A 10,380-nucleotide genomic window follows, 5' to 3' on the forward strand; every position below is an offset into this window, starting at 1 on the left:
GTGCCTTCCTGGCCTGTCTCATCCCCCAGCCACTCCTCTGGCTGGCGCTGGAACCAGGCCTGCTGGACTCCTTTGTGCCGTCACAGAGGCTTGATTCTCCCAGATATGCTTCCCACAAATCCTTCCAGATGCTCTGGCCAAGTGGCTGAGGTTGTCGGAAAACCTGGGCACTACCAGTGTCTGTGGCCACCTCTCCCTGCCCGCCCCACCCTCTCCTCCACCGCTGCCCTCCTGGGCAGACTCCCACCCCGGGAGCCACATCCCCTTTCCTTCCCAGGCTAATCCTGTTCCCTGCCTTTCTATCCAAGCCCCTACCCCAGGTCCTACGTCCTAAAATGCTGTGAACTCAGTCCGTTCGCCCCATTTGCTCTGCTCCACCGAGGCACCCCTAGGAGAGCAGCTTCCTCTGGGAACACGAGTGTCCTCTGCTCCTCAAGTCCTCACCCCACCATCATCTGCTCCTCCTCAGCAGCCTTCAGGGCAGGCCTAGCCCCGACCACACCCTGGCTTCTGTGGCCATCTGTGTTCTGCACAGCCCCAGGACATGTCTGCAGCAAGGCATCCAAGTTCTGGGCTCAGAGAATCCCACGGCCCAGCCCCTCCTCAGGTCCAGCCCCATCTGCAGTCTCCCCCGAGCTGCCTGGAGGCGCCCTCCTCTTCCCCCACGGGCTGCGGGCTTCAGGCTGCGGGCTTTGGGCTGCGGGCTGCGGGTGGGCTGTGGGCTCTCTCTCCTTCTGCCTCTCTCTTTCTGTCTGCCTCCTCTATTTGTCCCAGGAATCTTATTTATTGTAAAAACCACATTACAACAATATTAAAGGAAATTTTTAAAGGGAAAAATTTGCCGAAGGCCCAAGGACATGAGTCCAGCAGTGATTTTCCTATTTTCCATATTTTCTTCTGGCCTTGCCCAACGATAGCCACATTTATGATGCCAGCTCCGGGGATGGACTCGCCTCTGCGCTGTGCGCTCTGCGTTTTCCACAGTGCTGCAGCCTCCCCACCAGCCTCACACTGAGGGCCACAGCCACACCTCTGTGTGGGCACACGCCTCGCAGCCATCTTCCCTGTTTCATCCACACAGGCTGACATGTTCATGCCGTTCATTGTCCTGGAGAACTGTCTCAGAGGTCCCCGGAGGGAGCTGGCAAAGGTGAAATCAGCAAGGATGGGGTGTGGGGTAACCTGCCAGGGACTTTTGGGAGAATAACCTGACATTGCCTGTCACCAGATAGAATGCACGCAACCCTACCTCAGCAAGCTGCAGACAGCCTGGAGTCTGCCTGTGGGGAGCTGTCGAGTGAGTGACAGGGTGGGAGTGGTGGGCATTATTGAGGGAGAAACATCTCAGCCTCGCTGCCATCCCAGAGAGCGGGCTGCACAGCAGCTTGGGGCCCTGAAACCGTGGTGCTCTTTCAGGGAGGGGGGCACCAGCAGACTGTCCAGTGGGGAGGGCAGGACACAGGGCAGCGGGACAAGGTGCCACCTTCTGAACGCTCCTCACTTGGTCCACTGAGCACCTATTTCTTTGTCTTCAGAAATCCACTGGGAGAGAGCGGTATTTCTTTGGATGGGCCTGTCCTAAGGCAGGATGCATTCCTCCCGAGTGGGTGCCAAGCTCCCTGGGTGGCCCCTCACACCCAGCAGGAATCACCACAATCACAGCCCCGGACACACCTGCCCCGAGCCAGGCCCCACCACACCAGGCATCTCCCAGGGTGGTCCGTCAGGGGCTGGGAAGACGGTGCCTCCAACCCGCCAGTGCCTTCCACCCTGCTCTCCGTCTCTGTCTCTGTCCCCCGCCCCTCCTCCACATGACCAGAGGTGTCACCATACAACACACAGCTCAGGCCCTTCCTCTCTGCCACCCCCTAGACACGACACTCCCAACCTCCGTCCAGGATTCCCCTTGGCCAGCATGCCCCTGGGCTCCCCTGCTCAGTCCAGGAGGCTCATGCCCCCAGCACCCCTGCTACCACCAGCAGGAGGACGCCACTGAACCCCGGGACCTGGAGCCCCCAGAGAAGCTGCCCCACCCCACCCAACCCCGTGGCCCTGGGCAGGGCCTCTGGATGGGGCTAGGGTCCCAGGAGAGGGAGGCTCCTTGCAGGCAGGGCAGGCTAGGCCAGGTGACACGGGACGATCTCCAGGAGAGAATAAGGGGGTATGCTGGGAGCTTCAGGGAGACCGTCGTGGTGCCGGGGGCTGGGGGCCTTCACTGGGCCGGGCTATTCTCAGCCAACTTCCCTTTCTCCTGGGCTGGTTCCAAGTGTCAGACTGGGGCACTTGGCATTTGGTGGTGCCCCAGCCTTGCCTCTGCCCCCCTCCCTTGAGGACCCCATTCCCTGGGCCTGGAAGCCCCTCCGGCATCTGAGGAGCTGCAAGGATCTTGGTTTATTCTCGCCCTCCTGTACTGACGGCACATCCTCTTGACCTTAGCAAATGACGCCTGCGTGGCTGCTACATGCACAGAGCTGCGAGGGTGGCTCGGTGCTGGGAAGAACGCACGTTCTCTGAAAGAGAAGCCCCTTTCAGCCTCTCTCAGGCCTGAATTTGGGAAGACTGCGGCCAGTAAGGACAGCCGCCCCCCAGCACAGTCCCCGACTCTTGCCTTCTGAGAACTTCAGGTTTCAAATTTTAATTAATTCATTTTTTAAAAATCAACAAATAAAAATGCTCCATAAAGTGTTCAACACGGTTTCCGGCGTACGTATGCTCTGTGAAATGGCCCGATGAAGCAATTAGCGCAGTCATCCCTCACATACTTACATTTTTTTATGGTGAGAACATTTAAAATCCACTCTTTCCAGTTTTTAAGTGTGCATTAATAGCTGTAATCACCACGTTGTACATCAGACCTCCAGAACTTTCTCATCTTAGAGCTGAAAGTTTGTGCTCTGGCCAGAGTCTCTGCTGCCCCCTCCAGCCCCTGGAAAACACCCTTCTGCTCTCTGTTGTGTGAGTTCAACCTGAATTTTAGAGTCCATGTGTGAGAACATGTAGTATCTGTCTGTCTGTGCCTGGCTCATTTCACTTGGCATAATGTCCTCCAGGTTTATCCAGGTTGTTGCCAATGACTGAATCTCATTCTTTTATGCTTTTTGAGATGGAGTCTTGCTCGGTTGCCCAGGCACCATCACAGCTCACTGCAACCTCCGGCTCCCGGGTTCAAGCGATTCTCCTGACTCAGCCTCGAGTAGCTGGGATTACAGGCATGCGCCACCACGCCTGGCTAATTTTTGTATCTTTAGTAGAGATAGGGTTTCACCATGTTGGCTGGCCTCAAACTCCTGTTGGCTGGTCTCGAACTCCTGACCTCAGGTGATCCGCCCACCTTGGCCTCCCAAAGTGCTGGGGTTACAGGCATGAGCCACCGTGCCCTGCCTGAATCTCATTCATTTTTAGGGCTGAGTAGTACTCCACTGTGTATCTACACCATGCGTGTAAAATCCACTCCTCTGCTGTTGGATACTTCCATATCTTGGCTGTTGTGGGCAGTGCGGCGATGAACATGGGGGTGCTGGTGTCTCCCCAAGGTGCAGAGTCCACTTCCCTTGGGTGCATCCCTAGCAGAGAGATTGCTAGATCCTAGAACAGTTGTATTTTTAATTTTTGATGAACTTGCATAGTGTTTTCCGTCAGGACTGTACTGATTTACATTTCCAGCAGCAGTGCACACGGGTCCTTTTCTCCGCATCCTCCCCAATGCTGGCTGGCTTCTGTGTTTTCGTAATTGCCCTCCTAACAGGTGTGAGGCAATAGCCCGTTTGGTTTTGATTTGCATTTCCCTGATGAGTGCTGATGGGACACTTTTGTCGTATGCCTGTTGCCCATTTTCCTGTCTTCTTTGGAGAAATCTCTGTGGAGGTCATTGACCTGTTTTAAAATTGAGTTCCTTGTTTTCTTGCTGGTGAGTCGTGTGAGTCCCACATGTACCTGGATGTCCATTCCTTATCAGATGCGACACTGGAAACATTTCCTCCTGCCTGGAGGAAATATTTGTTTTCCTCTGCTGGTTTCCCTTGCTGTGCCGAAGCTGTTTAATCTGATGTACTCGTGGGTGTCTGTGTTCATGCTGCCTTTGTTTTGATGTCATATTTCCAGGGATTTCTTAAAAGTGCACCTGCACTCACCATTGGTGGGAACGCACGATGGTGCGGCCACTGTGGAAACCAGTAGGGCTGTTTCTCAAAGAATTAAAAATAAAATTCCACTTCTGGGTATATACCTCCCGAAATTGAAAGCAGGGACGTGAAGAGATGTTCGTCCGTCCCTGTTTGTAGCAGCCATGTTCACAATCACCAAAGGTGGACATAACGCAGTGTCTCCTGACGGATGCATGGTCCATTCACACAAGGGATATCACTCAATCTGAAAACCGGAGGAAGCTCTGACACCGGCTACAACATGGATAGACCCTGGGGACATACTGCTCGGTGAAGTAAGCCAGTCACAAAGGGACAAGTACTGCATGATTCTACGTATAGGAGGTCCCTAGTCAAGTTCACTGAGCCAGACAACAGGATGGGGGTTGTCAGACGCTGGGGAGAGGAAAAGGGGGAGTTACTGTTTACTGAGTATGGAGTTTTGGGTGTGCAAAGCTGGAAAGTGATCTGGAAATGGATGGTGGTGACGAATTCACATTGTGAACATTCGGTGCCGCTGAACTGTACCCTTCAACATGGCAAAGGCAGTGATGGCTGCAGCGTGTGGAGCGTCTAGAGCAGCCGCTGCCATCATGCCAGCTGCCGCAGGAAGGTGCCGGCAGTGGTGGCAGGAGTGGCTGCAGGAGCAGCAATGGCGGTGATGGGACCCCCGTGCCCCACATCCCCGAGGCAGCTGACTGCGCCACTCCCACCCTCACACGGCCGGGCAGGACCCACTCCCGGGCCCAGGGCCTCCACCACGGCCTCAACCTCACTCCCCACTGTCTTGGGAGCCCCTGAGCACTTGGCAGAAGGCACAGCGGGACTGTGGGGCCACCCCGAGTGTGTCGGGTTCATTTGTGCAAAGGTGGTTGAGGCCACCTCGCCACCTGCACTTCGCCCACCGCCACTGCAGGGAAGACACGGAGAGGAGGCAGGCAGTCCGCACCCCTAGGAGCCTCCCCACCCCCAAGCCGGCTGCCCCTGGGAGCCACAGCGATGGGGCTGAGCCAAGTCACACGCTGGCAGGAAAGCAGCATGGTTGGACATGGCGGGGTGGGCAGAGAGGGGTCCTGAGGCAGAGCTGGCCCCCAGGGTGGTGCCACACTCCACAGAGGTGGCAGGAGCTCCCCAGGCACAACTGCAGCCGCCCAAACCACAGCTGCAACCCGGGCACCCCCATGCTCTGGGAGCAGGGAGCAGGCAAGAGCCCCGCCCTCCTGGCCACAGCTACAGCCGCCCAAGCCATGGCTGTGGACCCAGGCATCTCTGCACTCTCGGGAGCCCAGGAAGGCCCCCCTGTCCCCACAGGCCCAGAAGTGCTTCCCACTGCCTGACTTCCCCCTATCGGCACGTGCCTGATCAGGGAGGAAAGCTGAGGCTGGGCACTTTTCCAACTTGGCCAGTTGCGTGCACATTTGGGGCAGCGCTCACATGCCAGCCCCCTGCCACCTCACCCCCCTCCAGACTTTGGGCACCAATGAGCATGTGAGGGCGGTTGAGGGGGGCGTTGAGGGTAGCTTGGTGCTGACCTGCAGGTGCCCTTTGGCACAAACAGCCTGGGTGCCATGAACAGCAGCAAACAGGCTCCTTGGTGGAAAGGGGTGAGTCCCTGGTGAAGACACACCTTCCAGTCAGGGAGGGCCTGAAACCTGGGGGCTGGGCTGCTGGTCCCATGGACCAGAGTGGGAACTTGTGGTACGGGCCCATCCATGGCCGCCCACGGACCAATCAGCATGCACTTCCTCCCCTCTGAGGCCCATAAAAAGTCCCGGACTCAGCCAGACCAGAAGAGATGATGGGACCACCAGCTGCAGAGAGGAGCTGCCCATGGCGCGTCTTCTCTGAGCTGTTCTAACACTCAGCAAAGCTCCTTCTCATCTTGCTCACCCTCCACTTGTCTGCATACCTCATTCTTCCTGGTCACAGGACAGGAACTTGAGACCCACCAAATGGCAGGGCTGAAAGAGCCGTAACACAGAACGCCCCTGCTCACCACGTTGAGGGTGACAAGAAGGAGAGAAGAGAGAAGGAGAGAAGAGCTGCGGCCTTTCGGGGAGCCCAGACCTAGGAGCTCCCGGAGCTAGGGCTGAGACAGCCTCTTTAGGGCTCTGCAGTTCCTGGTAGCTCCAAGCTTCCAGGCACCACTGCGTTCCCCAGTGTCAGCCATGGAAGCTGCTTATGGTCTGCCTGGTCCAGTTGCAGCCTCACAGGGAGCCAGTGCCCATGCTGGTGTCTGGAGCTGCCCATCCTGCCACAGCTGGCATGGCTGACTGTGAGCAGTGGTCGGATCCCACGGTCACTCACACACCCTTTGCCGCTCCATGCCTGGCTTGCCCTCAGCAGGCGTGGGATCCAGGCTGGTAGCATGAGCCGAGTGCAGCCTGCCAGGCCGAGTGAGTGGAACAAGCCCAGCAGGCCCCAGCAAAACTCAGGCAAAGTCGCCAGCAGCACAGAGGCTTCTAGCTGGCAAAGCGACGCCCCAGGATCCAGTAACAGTAGGAACTTTGATGTGTTGTATTTTTAAAAAACATTTTATAGTTTTAAAAAATATGCCCAAAGACAGGGCTCCTCCACACTGCTGGTGGGAGGCAGAAGGTGCTGTGTGTGGAAGTGTGGCAGCTTCCTCCCAAGTGGAACACACAGCTGCTGTAGGATCCAACAAACCTGCTCCAAGAAAAGCAAGACCTTACGTCCACACAAAGCCCGAACACAAATGTGTCCAGAGGGTTTATTCCGAACGGCCCCAAACTGGAAACAACCACACGCCCTTTCCCCAGGGATGGGTGGAGAAGCAGGAGCACCCGCACAACACAGCAAGACCCTGTTGCTCTGTCACTCACTTTGCTTACACATTTATTTATTTATTTAGAGATGGAGTCTCACTCTGTCGCCCAGGCTGGAGCACAGCGGTGTGATCTCGCCTCTCTGCAACCTCTGCCTCCCGGGTTCAAGTGATTCTCCTGTCTCAGCCTCCCAAGTATCTGGGACTATAGGCACGTGCCACCACGCCTGGCTAATTTTTGTATTTTTAGTAGAGATGGGGTTTCACCGTATTGGTCAGGCTGGTCTCGAACTCCTGACCTCAGGTGATCCACCTGCCTCAGGCTCCCAAAGTGCTGGGATTACAGGCGTGAGTCACTGTGCCTGGCCTTACACCTTAATTTAAATACCCTGTATATACATATACGTTACTTTATATAATGCCGTGTTTTTATATATATAAATAATACCCTATTTATATATATACACACACACACATATATAAGTATATTTGTGTGTGTGTGTGCATATATATACCTTACTTTAAAAATGATTCATAAAAACCGCCAGCAGTGGGCACTTGCTTTGTGTGGCCCAGGCTGAGGCAGTGTGTGCAGCTGCTAAGAACACAGGCTTAGGATTAGCAGACTTGGATGGGATTATTGACTTTGAGAGATACCTGCTGTGTGACCTCGGGCAATCGTATTAATTTCTCTGAGCCTCGGGATTTTCATCTCTAAAATGAAGTTAATAAGAACCTCAAGCTCATAGGGCTGTTGGGAGCACCGATGCCACCACACATAGAAAGGGCTCTGCCCGGCAGGCTCCGGGCTGGGTAACCATAGTGATCCATTCACTCCACAAAGTGCATCAAGCCCTGCAGGGGACTGGGTTCTGGCCTCCAGGAATGTGGCTCTCCCAGGGCACTCCGGGAAGATGGATCAGAAAGATAAACACGCAAATAAACAAGCTAACTTTAAGTAGTGATGAGACATACAGGGAAATCTCACAGACCTACCTGGCCAGGGTGGGGTGGGTAGCACAGGCCTCTCCCAGGGGATGGCATGTAGGCAAAGACCCCAGTCATCAGTGGACGACTGGCCGAAGTATGCCCTAGGAGGGGGCAGCAAAAGCACAAGTCCTGGAGGCAGGCACAGAGGCCACTGGAGTGGCCGGAACAGAGCAAGGAAGGGCTGGGGGGGCCCTGGGGGAGTTCCTGATCTCCGGGGCTACCGCTGATCCCACTACAGCGGATCTCGCTAGGGGGGTCAAGTAGCCGAGAGGTTGTCTGTGCCTGGATCTTGGCCCTGGCCGGATGGCAGGTTTTACGCTTGGCTGAGTGAGGCAGGGGCCACTTCCTGGGCCTGGCTGACCCAGCTCCTAGTGGCAAATTATTCACGGTTGCATCAGATCAGGGAAATGGAAAAACCCCAAGAGTGCTAATAAACATTGTCATCGTAACCCTCATTGTTTATATCTCTAAATGACCTGAGAGGTGTTAACTCCTGCAGTCGTTTGGATATGTCCCCCCAGACGCTTGTGCTGGAAACTTAGGCCGTGAGGGTGGAGTGAATGGATTAACGCCATTATCTTGGGAGTGGGTTCCTTATAAAAGGATGAGTTCAGCCTCCTCCTGCTTTCTCTCTCCTGCCCTCTCTTTCGACTTCCCCCGTGGGGGGATGCAGCAAGAGGGCCCTCACCAGATGCCAGACCTCAATCCTAGATTTTCCAGCCTCCAGAAGTGTGAGTCAATGCACTTCTGTTCTTTATAAATTATGCAGTCTGTGGTATTCTGTTGTAGCAGCACAAAACAAATGTGGACAATTCCCTCTGAACAGGCCTCATTCCCAGTGATAGAGGCACTATCTGGGGGTGTTCCTGCCTCCTGGGTCTTGGCTTACCACTTCTAGGGAGTGAGCTTGGAGTATCAAAGCCTGTTTACACTGAGCCAAGACCCTCTCTTGCTTTGTAGGCAAACTATGATGATGATAGTGTTGATGCTGGCAACGATGATGATGGTGGTGGTGGTGGTGATGGTGTTGATTGTATTGAGGATGGTGGTGATGGTGATGGTTGTAATGAGGGTGGTGGTGGTGGTAATGATGGTGGTGGTGATGGTTGAGGTGATGATGGTTGTGATGAGGATGATGATGATGATAGGGTTGGTGATGATGGTTGAGATGATGGTGATTGTGGTGGTGGTGATGGTTGAGATGATGGTGGTGGTGATGATGGTTGTGATGAGGATGATGATGATAATGATGATGATGATGGGGTTGGTGGTGATGGTTGAGATGATGGTGGTGGTGATGATGGTCGTGATGAGGATGATGATGATGAGGAGGAGGAGGATGGGGTTGGTGATGATGGTTGAGATGATGATGGTTGTGATGGTGGTGATTGTGGTGGTGGTGATGGTTGAGATGATGGTAGTGATGATGGTTGTGATGAGGATGATGATGATGGGGTTGGTGATGGTGATGATGGTCGAGATGAGATGGTTGTGGTAGTGGTGATGGTTGTCATGAGGATGGTGGTGGTGATGATGATCATGGTGACAGTAATAGTTGAAATGATGAGATTGGTGGTGGTAGTGATGATGGTGGTAGTGACGGTGATAAGAGTTATGGTGATGGTGACAATGACAATGATGTATGAAGGTATTCCTCCTGCCAGTCCTCCTCCCAACACATGGTAAAGAGCTTGAACTTTATCTAAAGAGCAACAGAGAATCGCAGAGATTTTAACTGCATGCGACATAATTTGATGTGTGTTCTTAGGTCTTGTGGCATGGAGAAGGACTGATGGAGACAGAAGACCAGGTAAGAGGTGATGGGCAGGAGGGGTGGCGAGGAGGCCACAGACTTGAGAAAAGTTTTGGAGATAGGACTCAGGACTCACTCTTACGCCAGAGGTGGCAAACGAGGGAAAGAGGCCCTTCTCGAGGTGAGGAGGACAGGTGGCACAGGGAGAGCCAACTGGGGAAAAGCTGAAGCATTCCTGAGTTAGGCAGGGAAACTCTGAGACACCTCCTGGGTGCCAGAGGCAATAGTGGGTCAGCAGCTGGACATGGAGCTCTGGGTTTTGGGGACAGTTAGTCTTAGAGGTGAGAAATCCAGGGTCATCTGTGGAGATGAGGTGGCATTTATCTAGAACAAGGCTGGTGCCCTCTGGGTGAGACTGCTGGTGAAAGTGAGCGTGAGCTGGAAGAGCAGGAGGGGGAGGGGATGTTGGCACATTGCTTGTGCCCTGAGGCTTCCAGGAATGCCCAGGGAGCTTGAGGAGAGGCTACTGACCTCTCCCTGGTGCCCCTCTGTGTGGGAGGTCAGTCCAGAGGCCAACACATGCTCAGTGTCAGGAGGAAGCCCCAGGTCCTGCCAACCCCACAGGCAGCCTGGAAGGCTGCACCCCGGGTGGTCCAGCGGGTGAGACAAGAGTGTGGGGGCACCTCCTGCCCTGTGTTGAGACTGAGGTG

The 10,380-nt window shown here is 54.7% G+C and overlaps 1 protein-coding gene across 1 annotated transcript in view; it reads right to left on the reverse strand.

Annotated features, from left to right (window-relative positions):
- Positions 1–8,082, reverse strand: part of SLCO4A1 (solute carrier organic anion transporter family member 4A1) — a 44,226-nt gene extending 36,144 nt beyond the window's left edge. Inside the window, exon 1 of the mRNA XM_037982572.2 lies at positions 7,924–8,082. Coding sequence (XP_037838500.2) covers positions 7,924–7,992 — 69 coding nt within the window. The 5' untranslated portion in view covers positions 7,993–8,082. The remainder of the gene's footprint in view (positions 1–7,923) is intronic.
- Positions 8,083–10,380: the final 2,298 nt, after the last annotated feature.

This window comes from Chlorocebus sabaeus, chromosome 2, assembly GCF_047675955.1.
Source record: "Chlorocebus sabaeus isolate Y175 chromosome 2, mChlSab1.0.hap1, whole genome shotgun sequence".
NCBI lineage: Eukaryota > Metazoa > Chordata > Mammalia > Primates > Cercopithecidae > Chlorocebus > Chlorocebus sabaeus.